Source organism: Apteryx rowi, unplaced genomic scaffold, assembly GCF_003343035.1.
Source record: "Apteryx rowi isolate R43461 unplaced genomic scaffold, aptRow1 scaffold_944, whole genome shotgun sequence".
Classification (NCBI taxonomy): Eukaryota; Metazoa; Chordata; class Aves; order Apterygiformes; family Apterygidae; genus Apteryx; species Apteryx rowi.
The window spans coordinates 43491-60707 of record NW_020451254.1 but is presented as its reverse complement, the minus strand read 5'-3'; the positions used below and the strand labels follow the sequence as shown (position 1 = coordinate 60707).

General features: G+C 48.6%; 3 protein-coding genes across 4 annotated transcripts in view; 2 read left to right on the top strand and 1 right to left on the bottom strand.

Annotated features, from left to right (window-relative positions):
• Nucleotides 1–3238, top strand: part of CCT6A (chaperonin containing TCP1 subunit 6A) — a 7765-nt gene extending 4527 nt beyond the window's left edge. Inside the window, exons 7-14 of the mRNA XM_026092180.1 lie at nt 10–169; nt 397–479; nt 894–990; nt 1469–1616; nt 1898–2031; nt 2141–2243; nt 2630–2702; nt 2874–3238. Of these exons, the coding sequence (XP_025947965.1) occupies nt 10–169; nt 397–479; nt 894–990; nt 1469–1616; nt 1898–2031; nt 2141–2243; nt 2630–2702; nt 2874–2946 (871 nt within the window). The 3' untranslated portion in view covers nt 2947–3238. The remainder of the gene's footprint in view (nt 1–9; nt 170–396; nt 480–893; nt 991–1468; nt 1617–1897; nt 2032–2140; nt 2244–2629; nt 2703–2873) is intronic.
• Nucleotides 3239–3337: 99 nt separating this feature from the next.
• On the top strand, nt 3338–9946 carry SUMF2 (sulfatase modifying factor 2). Its single transcript, XM_026092183.1, has 9 exons — nt 3338–4505; nt 4890–5046; nt 5926–6040; nt 6672–6716; nt 7282–7432; nt 7984–8039; nt 8493–8577; nt 9206–9371; nt 9715–9946. The coding sequence occupies exons 1-9, from the start codon at nt 4448–4450 to the stop codon at nt 9818–9820; spliced, it is 939 nt and encodes a 312-aa protein (XP_025947968.1). The 5' UTR covers nt 3338–4447; the 3' UTR covers nt 9821–9946.
• A 1048-nt stretch (nt 9947–10994) lies between these two features.
• The window catches only part of PHKG1 (phosphorylase kinase catalytic subunit gamma 1), a 7370-nt gene continuing 1147 nt past the window's right edge, over nt 10995–17217 (bottom strand). For both annotated transcript variants that reach the window (XM_026092182.1, XM_026092181.1), the window contains exons 2-10: nt 15669–15804; nt 15078–15253; nt 14419–14473; nt 13993–14058; nt 13733–13896; nt 13275–13365; nt 12274–12427; nt 11997–12122; nt 10995–11328 (exon numbers count right to left, since the gene is read on the bottom strand). In XM_026092182.1, coding sequence (XP_025947967.1) covers nt 11077–11328; nt 11997–12122; nt 12274–12427; nt 13275–13365; nt 13733–13896; nt 13993–14058; nt 14419–14473; nt 15078–15253; nt 15669–15751 — 1167 coding nt within the window. In that variant the 5' untranslated portion in view covers nt 15752–15804 and the 3' untranslated portion in view covers nt 10995–11076. The remainder of the gene's footprint in view (nt 11329–11996; nt 12123–12273; nt 12428–13274; nt 13366–13732; nt 13897–13992; nt 14059–14418; nt 14474–15077; nt 15254–15668; nt 15805–17217) is intronic.

Here is a 17217-nt window from a genome sequence, read left to right as displayed (position 1 = left end):
CCCCTTCAGAGAGGTGAGCTCTGGATTCTTCTATAAAAGTGCAGAAGAAAGAGAGAAACTTGTAAAAGCAGAAAGAAAGTTCATTGAAGACAGAGTGAACAAAATCATAGAGTTGAAAAAAAGAGTCTGTGGTGATTCGGATAAAGGATTTATTGTGATCAACCAGAAGGTGAGATGAATAGATATAACAACTAAGTAGAAAATGAATTTGAGATGTTGGCTCTCCCCCCCTCCCCCCCATATATAGTTTCTATTCAAGTTTGAGGGGGAGGTTGGGTTTTGGGTTGGGTGTTTTTGGTTTTTGTTGTTGCTGTTGGAGCATTGAGAAAGAATTTACTCATTAGTTTCAGCCTGGGAGAGTTTCTTCTTCCTGACAGTCCCTTTCCTTGTTTCTAGGGAATTGACCCATTTTCCTTGGATGCACTTGCAAAAGAAGGAATAGTTGCTTTGCGCAGAGCTAAAAGGAGAAACATGGAAAGGTCAGTTCCTGGGGAGAAGGAGTAAATAACTTGCTGTTCCAGCCTCACACAGTGAATCAGGTCTGRCTTGAATCCACCTTTAAGGACTCGCACTAATTTAAGAGTCTGCTTCAATCTATTAGCTCTTACTAGAGTAATACCAGGTATTTTAGTGTAAATCATGGAAACATCAGTTCAGCACACTAAGTGAAGTAGGATTTTGAGCTATCAATAAGCTTCAAGTCTAGACACGTGTAGAAGAGGTCGAATTCTACAGGCTGATTTTTGTGAAAAGCTCTTTAGTGAACAGAAACAAACTGATCCAAGCCTAACAAGTATTATACTCTGTGCACTGAAACACAGTTATGGGCTACCTCAGTGACTTGAGATTTTGCTTAGTTTAAAACCAATGTTAACCTGTATAAATACTTTCAGACTGACCCTTGCGTGTGGTGGTACTGCTATGAACTCTGTAGAGGATCTCACTCCTGAATGTCTGGGACATGCAGGGCTTATCTATGAGTATACATTGGTGAGTATGACTGGGAGCTTTCAACTGGAGCTAAGTTAAATATGCCTTTGCAGATCTTGCTTGGTGCTACTTTTCTTTTGTCTTGCTGTGTCTCTGCAAGAAGGAGTTCTAAGTTTTAAGAGAAATACTGGAGTAGAAATAAAGACTGGTGGCATTTTGGATTGTAGTGTCCACTTGTATGTGAACATCTGCCTAGATATTTGCTCTTGTCATAACTTATTTTCCTATTGTTATTTCCATATTATGCTTTTAAAGTCTGTAAGATTGAGAAGATGGAAATAGAGTTGTTAGATGCTCTTAGGCACTTAACGTGCATAGCTTTTTTGTGTGGATAAAGAAATACATGTATCTAGTTTCTCATCACTTCTTGAAAACCTGTTACTTCAGAACTGAATCTGAAAGTCTGGGGGTTTTTTTATATATGTGTATATGTTGTTTAAGCAAATGTGTGACACCAAGAACATAACCCTGTTTGTAGGGTGAAGAGAAATATACCTTTATTGAGAAATGTGACAACCCTCGCTCTGTTACCCTGTTGATCAGGGGACCGAATAAGCATACACTCACGCAAATCAAGGATGCAGTAAGAGATGGTCTACGTGCTGTTAAGAATGCTATCGAGGATGGTAAGTCTCTACTCTGTTTATCCATGTTAAGGACTTAGAGTTCTGTTGAAATTCATCTTGAAATGGCTGAATTTGTATTGGCTTAACTGGTAGCTGATGCAGTCATACACCAAACATAATGTACCACTATTAAAGAACAGTAACTAACACTTCACATTAAATATATTTAAAGTGGTTGATACTGTAGTTTCAGTAAGTAGCTGATCTTTTGGGGGGTGAGGGAAGAGATCAAACTACTGTAGAAGTAGTATAGTTTCTCAGTAGTATGTTTTCTCTTACAGGATGCGTGGTTCCAGGAGCAGGTGCACTAGAAGTGGCAGTAGCTAATGCTCTTGTTAAGCATAAACCTAATGTCAAAGGAAGAGCCCAGCTCGGAGTTCAAGCTTTTGCTGATGCTCTTCTCATCATTCCTAAGGTATAAGGAACTCCTGAATGAAGTGGCTTTAAAGCACTCTAAAACACAGCTATCTGCAGGAGTCCACTTCAGACTAACAACATTACTTCATGTCTTTGTTCTCTCAAAGGTTCTCGCTCAGAACTCTGGTTACGATCCCCAAGAAACACTAGTGAAGGTTCAGACAGAACATGCAGAGTCAGGGCAACTTACTGGAGTTGATCTGAACACTGGTAGGAACCTTTTTAAAATACAGGATGCTCTAGTAAAAGCAGCTTGGCAGTAATTCTGAAATAGCAAAATAATGCTTCTGAGTGACACAAGTAACTCTTGCTTCTTTCAATGAAACATAAAATTGCAGTTACTGAAATCAGGCATAGCTTTCTGCATGAAAAACTAAGCAAAATGCTTTAGCAGGATGTGCTGTTGCAGTCAGTCTTCATGTACTGTTTTTATATATTTTTATATATATATAATAATGTGCATTCTGCTTAAGTTTTGTGTGAAGATGAAGCACACAGAGTAACACTTCATGTTTGTAGCAAGTAGCAGAAAGTCACAGTTTGAATGAAGTAAACCAGTTATTGATTACTTAAAGATTGTTTTGTCTTTTCCCCAGGTGAACCAATGGTAGCTGCAGCAGCTGGAATTTGGGATAATTATAATGTTAAAAAGCAACTGCTTCATTCATGGTAAATGTTATAATGATTTCACTTTAAATAGTAATGGGAGTTTGATCATCAAAGTTGATGCAGTAATTTGGGATCAAGTTATCAATGTATAGAGGAAGCTGACTTTTTTTTTTTTTTAAGATGAACTGTATCAAAATTGATGTTCTAACAGTCTTTATTTAATATTTCTAGCACGGTGATTGCTAGCAATATTCTCTTGGTTGATGAAATTATGCGAGCTGGAATGTCGTCTCTTAAAGGCTGAATCGGATCTGCTGCCGTCAGTGGTGATCATCATGAGTAGCATTGCCCCATGGAATAATTTTGAAGAAGTCCACCTGAAAGCAGTCTTCTCTTAGCTATAGTGGATTTTCACAGCAATGGAAGTTACTCTACTGTAACTAGAAATACCCCTTTGGTAAACATGGCCACTCAAAATATTAGCAACTATTCAAATATTTGATTCTAAAATCAGTTATTTATTTTTAACTTCACTGAAGTGTACAACTGAAGTTGCTGTCCTTTTTACCCAATAAACTGTTCTGTTCTGTGCTTTACTTGTGTCAGTTATTTAATACCTTGCATTCCTTAGGCCTGGTCTTCAGCATTCTGTTTATCACCTTAGTGAACAGCGGTGGGCTCCAGGGCTTGATCGCATTTTCTAGCTCTCAGTTGTGCATTCTGGATTTCATTATAGATCCAGAACTCACCATGGTAGAGTTCATGGTTTGATGGGGTTGTGAAAATACTGCTAGTTTTCTAATGTCCTTGGACAACAGCCTGCTTCCAGAGTAGGTAGCATTCAGATCTGGAATTTTTCCCGTATTGAATTAAACTAATTATTTCATAGTTTTGGACTTGGCTTTTCACAAATAAAACTTAGTTCACTTGCTCTAAAATGATTAAGGTATGCATGTTTAAAAAGCTATTGTCTTTGTTCTGCAAATAATGAAGGATTTTTTGCACTCGAACCTACCAAAAGAGGTAGCTGAACTTCAGCGTGGGGCCTGTGTTTGCATTAATACACCTACGTTTTGACTCTTCAGTGTTTTAGAGTAATTTTTGGGATACAGTTGAAAAGCAAACTCCTCTTTGTGTATATACATGATCTCAGATACTTCCAAGTGAGTTTCTTACTGTTGCAGAAAACCATAAAAACAGGCTCAAAACAGTACTTAAGTAATCGGAGGAGCAGGAAGGGCTGGGGTATGGGGGGGGGGGAATAGGAGCATATGCCTTTCTTTACTGAGTTGGAGCTATGTTGTCAAGGATGGACATTAAAGTTCTTTTGGTGCCAACCAAGCCAAGGAGCACAGCTGGGGCAGGTGGGCTGAGCTGTTGTAGTTGCATGGGGTTTTTTTATTAGTGGGTAAAAAGAGGTAACAGAAGGGTAAAATAGTTCCCATGACAGGTACCCTTAAGTCAATGCCATGCTTGCTAGAGTAGACCAGAGTCAGTTGTTCTGCCTGTTACAAGTACTCCATACTGGCTTTATTTTCACCTCTTAGATGGCTGTCTAAAATACGTTTGCCATCTCGAGGAGTAACGTTGTGGGTGCCTGACCTGCGTGGTGACAGCACACGGGGCCCGGCTGTGCGCTGCGCAGGAAGGCAGACCTGGCRCGGGGAAGCGCTTCGCTGCCCTCCCCAAGCGGAGAGCCCGGAAACACTTCCCTGGGGCTAGAGCTCTTCTGGGTCAAAGCCCTTCAGTTCCTCCTTAATTCATTTTGCCTCTCCCTGACGGTGCCTGGCTTGGCTCCCAGGAAAATGCGGCTAGCTCTCGTGTTCTGCTGCTGTGTGCTAGGCAGCAGCCATGCTCTGCGAGGTGAGTTAATGAGCTTGCGCTGCTTTTTCTGCTGATCCTTCTGCCTTGGTTCTTGCATCCTGTTGCAGCAGAGCTTTAAAATTAGTTATGCCTCTCTGTTCAGGTTCTTCTCCCAGTTGCAGCAAAGCATTTATTTAAAGGAATTGCCTTGCTGATTTGGTCTGCCTGCTGTTCCTTTTCCAGGAGAGAAATGGAAAATGTTACCTTATAATAAAGGCTGTTTTCAAACAGTAGATATCTATATAAATGCTAAGCATTGTTACTAACTACTCTATTGCACCCTTTTTCCAGGGTGTAGAATGACTGTTTGGCAAAGAAGGTATGCTGTCCTGTGCTTTTATATTTAAAAATGAATGTTCTCATACTAAGTTGCTTCACTTCTAGCTTTTGGAAAGGAAGAGAACATGGTGCAGCTGCCTGGTGGGAAGTTTCAAATGGGATCCAGTTCCCCGGAGAATAAAAACGGAGAAGGGCCAGTCAGGGAGGTGACTGTGAAGTCATTTGCTATTGACAAATACCCCATCACWAACAGGGATTTCAGGTAAGACTGAAGGTTTGAATTTGCTCCGTTTGCAGGGTCGCAATAGCTCAGGCAGTCGCTGGAAGGACATGGGTGTTGTAGCTTTCAGATCCTGGAAACCTGCCCAATAACATACAGCTAACTTTGAACAAAAAATAGGTCTGTCTATAATAAATCACCTTTACAGGTGCAGGCTAAAGTATCTTACCAGAGCAGCTTGCCAATATGCATTTACTAATAGGGCTGTGCTGTTACAGGTTACTGAAGATTCTAGTTTCCATTTGTAAATGCTGGGCCACTCCTCAGAATTTTTTTTTTTTTTGGGAGTTCTTGTACGAAGCACTAGTAACTGTATTGTGGGAAACGCCTTTAGTCGCCCACCTGAGCCCTTGATAGTTAAAAGCATCATTTCCACATGCCTGTAGCCTGGCCAGTAACATACAGTAAAAACTCATTCTGAGACTATGAGGAAGCAAATGGGACAGAAGTAGGGCAAGRTCACACAACAGCATGGGATATTTGCTACATTTGGGGGCACATTTAGCTGCAATAGCAGCTGTTGGTCTTTATATAAATGGCTTTAAGGGCTTTTTGGTCTGTGCAATTGTTACATTTTGTTAAAAGATCAAGGTATAGGATGATTTTTRCCCACAAAAGTAATATAAAAAGCTGATGAGCAGATCTGTGAACAGATCCAAATCAGACCAGTTTCATCTCTTAAAAATCTACCAAGCTGATTGTACTGGGGAGGACCTGGGACTCTCAGCAGATTTGTGGYGGCTGCAGTTCTTATGTGTTCGCCGTGCTCTAAACTCGTTGCATGTGTAGATTGCTGTATTTGGTGGTGTTACTCTTGAAGAACTCTTACCCAGACACCTGAGCGTGTTATATTTATGCCAGGGAGTTTGTTAGAGAAAAGAAATACAAAACAGAAGCAGAAGCATTTGGCTGGAGCTTTGTCTTTGAGGATTTCGTATCTGAAGAGCTGAAAAAAAAAGTCACCCAAAAACTGGAGGTAAATCCAACCTGAAATTTGAAAGATTTTAATAGATGGGCAACACCCCAAGGGGATGATTTTCAATCGCGATGATGCAGATAGCATTACTGATGGCATTCCTGTCTGACGTCTGTGTTTTAAATAAAAAAACCATGAGGGAAAAAGCTTGCAGATTGCAATAGGTATTGTTTTTCTGCTTAGTAACAGCTAACTCTCCCTTAACACTCTGGCCTTTCTCGGTGTTCTTTTCTCACACTTGGGTTGTTTGGCTTTTGAAAATAGCAGGACTAAGCCTGGCCTGATTTAAGACCCCCCCCCTTTTGTTTACATTCTCTCCAAACTTTGTCAAATTTGTCTTATTAGATGTTCCAATGAGCTGGGAGAAAGTAAAGCGTGTTTCAAAGTATTCTATTCATCAAATCTTAAMACAGAAAAAATAAACACTGAGGGCTTTTTAATCTGTTTTTACTTTTAAAAACAGATGCRCCTCGACTCTGTACTCTAAACCAGATCCAACTATAGAATTTAACCGTTTCCAGACTAACAAGTGCTCTTCTTTATACATGCTGCTATAGGATGACTTAGGTGTGCATAGCTTTGGAAGGGGGTCACCAGTCAAGCGTTAATCTGGTGTCATTTCTTTTCTCAGTCCGCRCCTTGGTGGCTGCCTATAGACAAGGCTTTTTGGCGACAGGTGAGCAGAGCTTTTCATTGCAACCCTTCCACCCTTCGGAGATGGCTGGTTATACCCTTGTGTTGAGATGGGTAGGCTAGGACGAGGGACATGGGAGATTTGGCTATGGATAAACAGTAGTTTATTAACTGAATGTTCATTAGTTTCACTGTTCTCTCTTACTCAAAAGTTGACCTGAATATCATGAAATGTTACCCCTAACCCTACTATAGATTTCAAAGTTCTGGCAGCTTTAGTAGACAAGCTATTCAAAATCCATTGGCAAAAGCACTCTTAAATCAAGAGTCTCACCATTTTGGTGCTAAATTAAATGCGTTGCAGAAACTTTTGCTACCACAAAATCAGTCATGGAGAGTCCTTTGCATGCTGAGGGCAGAGCCAAACAGTGCTGGGGGCACACAAGTTTCATGTATGCTGAACCTCATTGAATAAAAATGGGGGGGAAATCGCGTCTCAAGATCCATTGCTGCAGGTTCCCCACCTTACTCTGAACTGTCCTTTATTTCCTTCTTAATGGAAAAGTTCATAAAATCAATTAAAATGTGTTCAATGCAATTCTTCCCAGCCCTCAGGTCCTGGCTCCAGTATAAAAGACAGGCTGGATTATCCGGTGTTGCATGTGAGCTGGAATGACGCACAGGCATTTTGCAGGTGGAAAGGGAAGAGGCTTCCCACCGAGGAGGAGTGGGAATTTGCTGCTAGGGGAGGCCTAGAGCGTACGTAAGGCAAGCTTTGACCTTTTTCTTAAACCAAACCAACTCATCAAGTAACGTTAGTCCTACCGGACTCTTTGAGCTATCCAAATCTCCATATAGAGATGTTTTTAGAGGTTAATCTAGGGGACTGAATAGCCTCCTTTGGCCTGAGAGTCAATTAAATAGTGACTTCTCTATGTTCTCAATCAATCTTCCTAAGTGAACCACTTCATCCAGATAAAAACACCATTTCACAGGTTGGGGCAAGGAGTGACCCACCATGAGGTCGCATGCTAGTATTGGCCTACGGCAACCCCTGTGAGCAACCGTGGGACTCCCTGGCATGAGCAATGGTTTGTAAATGGGAAGTTGCGTCTGGCTCCCATTCTCCCCTCTGCCCCGTTGGTGATGTTTGTAGTGATTAGACCAGTAGGTATCATTCATATAACTCTTCTTGGCGTCCCAAGCTGAGCAGAAAAGGACAGCAATAAAAGCCTGTTTAAAAATAGGCAAATCCAGAAGTTGGACTGACTTGTAGGGAATAACTGGTTGTCTTGCTTCCTCTTTGACAGAAAGAATATATCCCTGGGGAAATAAGTTTCAGCCAAACCGTACGAACCTGTGGCAGGTAAGATCCTAAAAACCATCCTGTCTGTGTTGAGCTGTTCTGAGGGTGTTTTTTTTAACTCAATCACAGAATTTGTGTGGCTGTCAAAGCATATTGCATGGTGCTGGGAAGCAATGCAGACTTACCTGCAAAGTACTGAAAATCATCTCCTGGTACTTTATCCAGAGTATCCTTAGAATGGAGCAGTGTCACCCTAGTTTCCGTGGGGAAACTGGGATTTTGCTTCTTCAGGAATGGATCTATTCAGACAAAAAGTTTTTAGGAAAGTGGATTGTCTTTTCCTTGGGGGAACTTTAAATGGTTGATCTGCTATCTTGGACACAAGGTTATGTAGAGCTAATTTGCAACAGAGAGTTATTTCCACTATTTAAGTACAACACAGTTCTCTAAAGATCAAGACTTATTATCTTCTCTGTGGTGGGTCTTTACTTAGAATGATCTGTCTTCCCACAGGGCAGTTTCCCRAGGGTTGATACAGCTGAAGATGGTTATCATGGTGTTTCACCAGTGACAGCGTTCTCTCCTCAAAACAACTATGGTGTGGAACAGACATCCCTGTTCTGGTTTTCAGACTGGCATCTGCTTGCTAATAGCCATTCAACAGTAACTGATGAAGCAGAGTGTGGTCAAGCAGAGTTTCAAATATAAATTATATAAATGGGATATTATATAATATTATATATTATAATATATATATTATATATTATATAAATGGGATTTATATAAAATATAAATGGGATTACATCATCTTGAGAGAATAACAGTGAGCCTTGCAAGAGCATTGATGGTGGTTACTGAAGTTGGCTGAAGTGCACCAGATGTACTTCAATGAACCAAACCATTCTAGGCTTTTAATAGCAGTCAATTACTTTCTTGTTTGTGAGTTATCGCAAACAGCACGTGATTTATGTGAAAAACTCGAGTGCACTGTTTTGAGGGAAGCAGATGCCATTCTCTCATTATGCAGACGGGAAATGATGAGACTCATTTAAGCTGAGAGATTCATGGAAGGCCCTGTTGTAAAYACGGGCTCCGTGCTCTCGCCATTAACCACACTTTTCCAATGATGCTTTGAGTGTTGCATATAAACTCCATACAGCAAAGTGCTTTTGCAACCTTTGCGTATGTGCTCTCATAATCCTAATACAAAAACATTTCTGTCTCAGGGCTCTACGATCTGCTAGGAAACACTTGGGAGTGGACTGCATCAGAATACCTAACTCCTGGGCTTTCATCAAGGCAGCGTGCTCAGAAAATGCATGTCTTGAGAGGTGCATCTTGGATTGACACTGCAGATGGATCTGCGAATCACAAAGCTCGTGTTACGACAAGGTAGGTTTGTGCAGTGCCCAAGTGCTGTTTCACAGTGATCTGTTGTTCCTTGGTTATATAAGAAGGTGTTTTATTTTAGAAGACATTTGTCAGTTCCTACTCAGTTTTTTTGAGAAGCATTTAGGAAAACATACTGCAAGTATTGCTAAAAATTTTGCTGCTATAAACACATTCCTCAGTGCTTCTCAAATTGTGTGCATTTTCCATCAAGTATTTAGTACTTTGCTAGAAGTTATTCATGGTCTGTGGAAGATGTTCATAGTCTGTTATGCAGGGTCACATAAAATGCTTCAAGTGTTAACTAAGAGCGATCGGTAACTTTGGATATCTTTTTCCATCCTAGAATGGGGAACACACCAGATTCAGCCTCTGATAACCTCAGTTTCCGCTGTGCTGCTGACATACAGAATCACAAAGCTAAGAAAAGTGGGACCAAAACTGAGCTCTGAGGAGGTCACTTAGAAAGACCTGGGGGCATTTTCTCCTGTGGAGATGAACAGTAATTCCAGCAGTCAAACTTTCATTAAACTAGCCGGTTTTAAAAATTGAAAATAAATACTTTCAGCTAAAACTCATTTCTGCACCGGGATATTTGGGCACTGAGTGGGAACTGGGAATGACAGATGGGGGGGTTGTCTTTAATGTCCTCTTGATGTGTTAGATATTACATTTCTCCTTTCGATATCCATGTAACGAGGCAGAGGGGTGCATGTGTGTGAGACCACCAGTGCACAGCATTAAGCCAGGAGCTCCTCCGTCTACCCCGTGCCTTCTGGCTTTGCAATGCCTCGCTCTCTCCCAGTGCTGGTTCCTCATCGCCTCTGTCTGCTCCAGTAGGACGAGCCAGAGGGACCATAAACGAGCTCCAGGGAGCTGCTCGAGCAGCAGGCTGAAACGCGGGACTGGAGCACAAGCACCAGCCCGGACCACCAGGCCTGTCATTACCACCRGCTTGGAGATGGGATGTCCCCTGGCACTTTTAGGAAAGGAGCAGGTTCAAGAACCGCAGCCCAGCAGATACACTAGCTGGCAGCCAAAAAAGAGGCAATGACATTCAGGTCTCAGGCTGCTCTCGGCCAGGCACGCAGCCTCCCTGCTACAAGCTCCACACTGCGACTCCCCTTCCCCATGTACCTGAGGTTTGCTACCAGCACTTATCGGCTCGAGGCTGCGCTGTGACAGGTCCTAGCCAGAGAACTACATGTGTCATCACGGGGAACGGCACAATTTGGAAAGCGAGCTCTCCAGGCTCGCTGCGGTGGCCATTCCTCGCTGGCGTGGAGTTGCTCAGTTCTGTCCTTCTGTCACCAAATCTGACGGAAGCACAAGCCCTGGGCCTCCCTCAGGGCAAGAAAGAGGCCAGCTCCGGAGCCAAGCCTTTGCTGCGAGATCTCTGCCTTTTTGGAAAGCAGCTAGAGCTATAGCTTGTTACAGCTCTCCTAGCAGCTGCGTCTCCAAATCGGTTCCTTTAAGTGATTTTGGAGAAAGCTTAAACAGCGATATAACCCGCAGACAAATCGGAGCCCTGGCAAGACAAGCACGCGCGAACGCAGCCCCAGCAAACAGCAGCGACGTGAGACTGGCGATATTTTTCTCTAAGACAAAGCGGAAGAAATTGCTGGCTGGTTTCCAGAAGGTTTTACTTGCCCGATCCCTGACCGCGCTCGTACGCTCTACGCGGTGCAGGCGCGGCTTTAGGCGGCGATCAGAACAGCCCTTCCTCCGCCGCCAGGGCCAGCAGGATGGCCTTGCAGGTGTTCTCGAAGAGGGCGGCTCGGTTCTGCGCCTCCCCCTTCTTCACCCAGTGCTTGTAGGTCCTGAAGGCGCAGGCGTCGATCAGCTTGCGGAGGGGTTTCAGGGCGTAAGGGTCCCGCACCACCAGCTCCCGCGTGACCGACTTCGCCAGCCGGTACTGGTAGTAGATGCGGACGGACGCCAGGACGGTCAGGCAGATGACCTGCAAAGGAGAGCAGCCGGCCTCAGCGCGGCGGCGGGAGTCCCCATCGCGCGCTCCAGCAAGTCCCTCAGCTCAACGGGATTCGTCCTAGCGCGTCCTGAGCTGCGGCTGCAAGCGCCGAGGAGGCCTAGCTCCTAGCACGGATATGTAGATTTTTAGATTTTGTGAGTGACGCAAACTTTCTCCAAGTTCACTCTTAACTTCGTCACTGCGCGTCAGCCTTAAACGTCTGAGCTAACGTGGTGGGTGATGCCCATAACTGCAGGCATTAGAGACAGCAAAGGAGAGCTCTGTTTTAYGGATATTTGACGTACCTTGTGTGCAGTCAGGCTAAATGCTTTCCCCTTGGAAATGGTTTTTTTTTTTCTTTTTAAAGCTTTTTTTTGGAGAAGGAAGGAGGGTTTTTTCCCTTTTATTTAATCCTCCTTTCTTGCAGTTAAATTTCCTTTGCGAAACCTTGCTGTGAAAAAACTCTTAGCATRTGCCAGAAAGTAAGCGAGATATTGCTTGAAGGGCCTGGCAAAGGACAATCCCACCAAAGTCTGGGTGCATCGAAAACCCCAAAACACAGCAAATTCAGCCCCACCGTTGGGCTCCCGCAGGTGCTGGGGTCTGGCGACGCCACGTTCCCGCGCGCGCCAGGACCCCGYGGCCAGCACCAACCTCACCTTGAATTTCCGGAAGGGGCTGAAGTGCCGGACCTCCTCCACGTCGTACTGCTGGAAGAAGGGGTGGGCCAGCGCCTCGCTGGCCGTGTACCGCTGCTGCGGGTCCACCACCAGGAACCGCGAGATCTGYAGGAGGGCACCAGCGTGATCCCACATGCCCATGTCCCCCCCACCGCAGGGCTTCGTTGTCACCCCAAGCTCCTGATGGACATCTCCTCCAGGCGCTTGCTATCCCCACCAGGGCTTTTCCAGCCCCGCTCCACCGGGAAGCACCTACCAGGTCCTTGACGGTGTCGGAGCGGTCGTCCCACTCCGGGGAGCCGAACTGGTAGTCGCCGTTCATGATCATGCGCAGCATCAGCATCTGCTTGCGGTGCCAGAAGGGCGGCGAGCCGGCCAGCAGCGTGTACATGATCACCCCCGTGCTCCACCTGCGGGCGCCAGCGAGACCCCCCAGCCCTGCGGCACGGCGGGGCGGGCGGCCGCGTCCCCCTCCCGCGGGATAACCGGGACAACGCTGCCCTGCTCAGCCTCTAATCAGGGAGGCCGAGCTTGCTCCTGGGGCTCGTTAGCCTGATGGGTAACAGGGAGCAGGGGTGCTGCCTGCTTTTGGGGAGGGATGGGGGGTTTGGGGGCTGAGCTGATGGTGTGGAGCTGCTCTCCCGGGTGAGGCTGTAAGTTGGAGGTATTTGCCTTACTTGGTTTTCTTGTTGTTTTGTTTTATTTTGTTTTTCCCCCAGGGGAGGGAGAAGCTGTGGATGGGTGTGAAATGGTGGCACCTGGCTGAGACCTCTCATCTCAGAGGCTGGGCTTAACAGTGGCATTTCAACCAAAAACTGCTGGAAAAAGGGCTGAAGTGCCCATGTGTGTCTTGGGTGTCTGCTGGAAGCTCTGCTCGCTGCAGGGCTGAGCCCAAACCACCAGAGACGGTGGCAAAGCGCCTGCGGGGGTGAGGGTGGGTATCGCTCTCGTGGCCGGCTGCTCTCCCGCAGCTGCCGCTGGCTCACATCTTGTGATGGGGTGTCTTAGGAAGCCAGAAAATGTTTTTGGGCCCCTCTTAATCCCAGGATAGTGGTTTTCTGGTGCATCTTTTAATTTTTCTTGAGCACCAATTGGTCTCAGTCTGCCCCAGCTGGTTTTCAGGCTGTCACCGCGGGCTAGCGAGGGGCAGCTCTTGTCATCCCTGTGCCTTCAGCCGGGATCCATTTGGGAATAAACAGTGGGCAGAGGGACAGGAGGCTGGGGAAGGCTGTCGGTACGCGGACGCATCTCACTTACATATCGACCTCCTTTCCGTACCCTTGGTGCTCGTCGTCCATGGAGCACTGCAGTATTTCGGGAGCCAGGTAGCCCGGCGTGCCGCAGATTTCTGCAAGAAAGGGGACGAGCGTCAACAAACCGGAGAAGTTTCCTGCCATCCCGTTACGGGGCGTGGAGGYGCCGGAGGGGGCGTTTGCAGTGCCAGCACGGACGGGTAGTAACTGCAACTCGTTGCATCTCGTTATTGAATCTTCTCAGCGGATTATAACAATTATAAATGGGGAAATTTCCCCAACGGGGCTCAGGGGAACGATGAAGTCTCACCACAGGGCTGAGCCAGGCTCTGGCATGGGCAGGGGCAGCCCCAGGCTGGAGGTACTGGTGTCCGTCCCCCCCAAGACCTCGTGGCCGCGAGACCAGCCCGGGGAGACGACTCGGCCGCGAGTGAACAGCCGCCGGCGCCGCTGTGCTCCCACCTTTGAGCTTCTCGTCGCCGCGCAGCTGGCAGGAGAAGCCGAAGTCCGTCAGCTTGATGTTCATGTCGTCGTCCAGCAGGATGTTCTCCGGCTTCAGGTCGCGGTGGACGATGTCGATGGAGTGCAGGTACTCGATCACCTCCAGCAGCGCGCGCATGATCTTCCTGGGGACGGGCACAGCGCGTCTCCTCGCCCGCCCCAACACGCGGCCCCGGCTGCGGGATCCCGCTGCAGCCCTCGCTGGCGCTGTCCCGCCTTACCTGGTCTCCTTCTCGCTCAGGGTGACTTTCTCGGTGAGGTAGTCGAAGAGCTCCCCCCTCCTCATCCTGCGCGCGGGGGAAAGCGGAGGGGGTGGCCGAGTCGCCCCGCGGGAAACCTGGCCCCGGCCGGCGGGGCAGGACGGCCGCGAGCCGCGCTTGGGGCGCCCCGTTAGGGCGCAGCGAGCCCGTGCGGAAAATCACTAGCTGATCCTTAAAAAACGGCGTAAAACGCATAAAWGGGGAGTTGGGCTCGGCGGGAGGAAGGGCGCTGGGCAGGCGGCAGGGCCGGGCGTATAAATAGCCCCAGGGATCCGTGRCGGCTCTCCAAAGGTTAGGGGAAACCTGAGCAGCGCTGGCGGCAGCTCCGATGCTGCCCGGAGCCGAGCCGAAACGCGTGCGGCGCGGCGGCGAGCGCGCGGGACTTACAGGTCGAACACCAGGAAGAAGAAGGTGCTGGATTCGTAGCTGTCCTTCAGCTGGACTGCAAGAGAGCGCGGCGGCGGCRGTGAGCGCGGCACGGCACGGCACAGCGCGCTCCCTCCCAGCGCCCCGGGCCCGGCGGCCGCTTGGCACACGCTCCTTCCCCATCGCGGGCGAAACGCTGCTGCTCTAACTGCTGATYAATTTAGGAGTTGAGCTTCCTTAGCGGTTTGGTTGGGAGATCGTGAGGAGACGAGCAAGGTCCCTGGGGGCTGCTGGAGGGTGCATGGAGCTGCAGCAAAGGCTGCTCCGCTTCCCGGCTTGGAGCCGGCAAGGAAGGGGCTAGATCCTGCCGTTTCTCCCTTGGTGGGAGAGAAGTGGCACCGTGGTGGCAGTACTTAACCCCCAAGGCTGCTGGCTCAAAGGTCCCAGAGTTTCAGGCTCTAAGGAGGGGGATGCTGTCGGAGCTGCTCCAATCTCAGCTCCGTCTCCTAGTTCTGGGGCTCCTGTCTAGATTTCTGCTCCGCGGGAAAGTGGCTTTTATCAGCCACCGGGGAGCAGGAACGAGCCTCTTCCCTGCAGGGATTTCGGCCCCCAAACGCTTCGTGGGGACGCCCCGAGGAGCAAACGGGGAGGGAAACCTCCTGCCTCGGTGCCTGACTTACTGACGTTGGGGTGGCCCGAGACCTTCCGGAGAATGTCGATCTCCTTGGAGGTGGCTTCCCGCAGTTCCTGCACCTCCTTGGGGGATATGTTGCCGGCGGTGATGTCGATGATCTTCACGGCGTACTCCTGCCGGGTGGCCTTGTGGATGCACCGGCGGACGATGCTGCTCACCCCCCTGCRGGACCAACGCGGAAAAGACGGGATGGTTTCCGTTCCCGATTTGCGTGTGTTTTAATTGCTTTTTAACAGCTGGTTACAGTGCGGATGATGGGGACGTGTCGTGGGGTCTTGGTGTTTGCCACTGCTCGCTGTTCTTATATTTCCCCCTTGTATTTCTGCAAGATTTTCCTAAGCAGGAGCGAAGCGGGTGGCGTTTGGGTGCTGGACCTTGTGCCTCAGCCGAGCTCGCGCGTCTCTGCTGCGCTCTCTTGGGGCACTGGAAGGTTTCGAGCTGGTGGAAGATGCTTCCTAAATACCCTTTCTAACTGCTGGGCTGCTCAGGGGCCTGTCCRTATCGGATTCATATCGGACGCTTTTCCTATCAGATACTAAAGYGCGTGAAAGTGCGGTTTGTAGAAACCATGCTTTACCTGCCCAAAACCTCCTTCGGCTCATATTTTTCATAAAATTCCTTGGACGAACTCCAGTCCGGCAGCTCTTCTTCCTTGGTCATGGCTGGGTGTCACCCGGCGGCGYGCGGAGAGCTCCTTCGCCGGCCGCAGGGAGCTGCAATGGGAGCAGAGCACAGAGGGGAGCAGGGGGCTCCGGGTGCTGGAAGCGGGAGGGGGAAATGCCGCTGGGAAGGGGGGGCCGGGGCCACAGAGATCCCAGTGGGGCCGCGGGCGACAGGGAGGCCTGAGGCGCCCGCGAAGGAGCAGGGTGTCGTGCTGGCTCCCGGGGGCACAAAYGGCCTATATATATATAGTAACAGGCCCTAATTTTCACTGCAGCTTCCGTTTAAACCCAGAGGAGGGGATGTCCTCAGTGCTCGTTTCCGTGCCCGGAGTTGCTGAAACTCCTGTCAGCGTCCAGCTGCTCCCAAAGCACAATCTGAGACTATGTAGCGTGAAAAGTGGCTCTTATAAACTCGGGTGGCAAAGCTTTGGGGTGACAGCGGGCCGTGTGCGCTGCGCGGGGGGAGAAACAGCAGCTGGGCAGGGGATCCCTGATATTGCAGGGTTTTGCCTTGCTTTTCTCTCCGAGATAGCAGTCGTCCTGGCAGGACACTCGCAGGCAGGTTGCGCTTCTCAAGTGCATTTAAACCGTGTTATCGAAGTGCACCTGGCCTGGCCTGATGCTAAGGACCGGTGCTGCGGTTCGGGTCCGCTGCTGTCAGCGTTAGCAGGAATATCTAACCGGCTCGAACGTTTCTAAATAGCCATCAGTTGCAGCTGGGTTAATTTATAAGGCTTAGCTGTAGGAAATATTGTGAGCGAGCTGTTCACATACACTAAACGCCAAACTGAGTCAAGGCTGGCATTTTAAATGAGAGGCAGGATCAGGGACTAAAGAGTGTTTCCAGCCAAAAAAAAAAAACCCACAAAAAATCCCTTCAAATTCTTTGAAGCTCAAATTCAAAGTCTTGGAGGTTGGTTTAGTCATCGGGGAGGAGCGGGAAGGGGGGGAGCATTTATGGTGCTCTGTGAAGGGAAGACCTAGATTTGTGCCRCTTTTGTGTCGCCTGATAGGAAGCTTTTTTTTTTTTCCCTACCCCCGAAAGTTTTAAAACGCCCCGATGTTGCACAGGGAGCCGGTGCCGAGCGCTAACAGCAAYGAGGCAGCCCGGTTTTCTCCCTGCTGTGCAAGCTGTTCCCCTCGGCAGGCCCATGGCAGCACACGGCGAATAAATGAGCAAAACCAGAGGGAAGAGCCGGGAGCAGCTGCGGAAGCGCCGGCGGAGGCTGCGCCGAGCTGCGCGGCCGGCGGGGGGGGGGGGCCGCTGCCGGCGCGTCCTCGCCGCTGACCCCGGGGGCGCTTTAAGGTTACGGCGTTTGCGCCGGGGAAGGTGCTGGCAGGGCAAGAAGCCCCAAAGGACAAGAAGCCCCAAAGGCCCGGGGGGGGGGGGGGGGGGCAGCCCAAGTCCGCTTTCACGCTAGCGCGGGCGCCGGGCCCCGTGCGGCCCGTGGGAAAAACACGGCG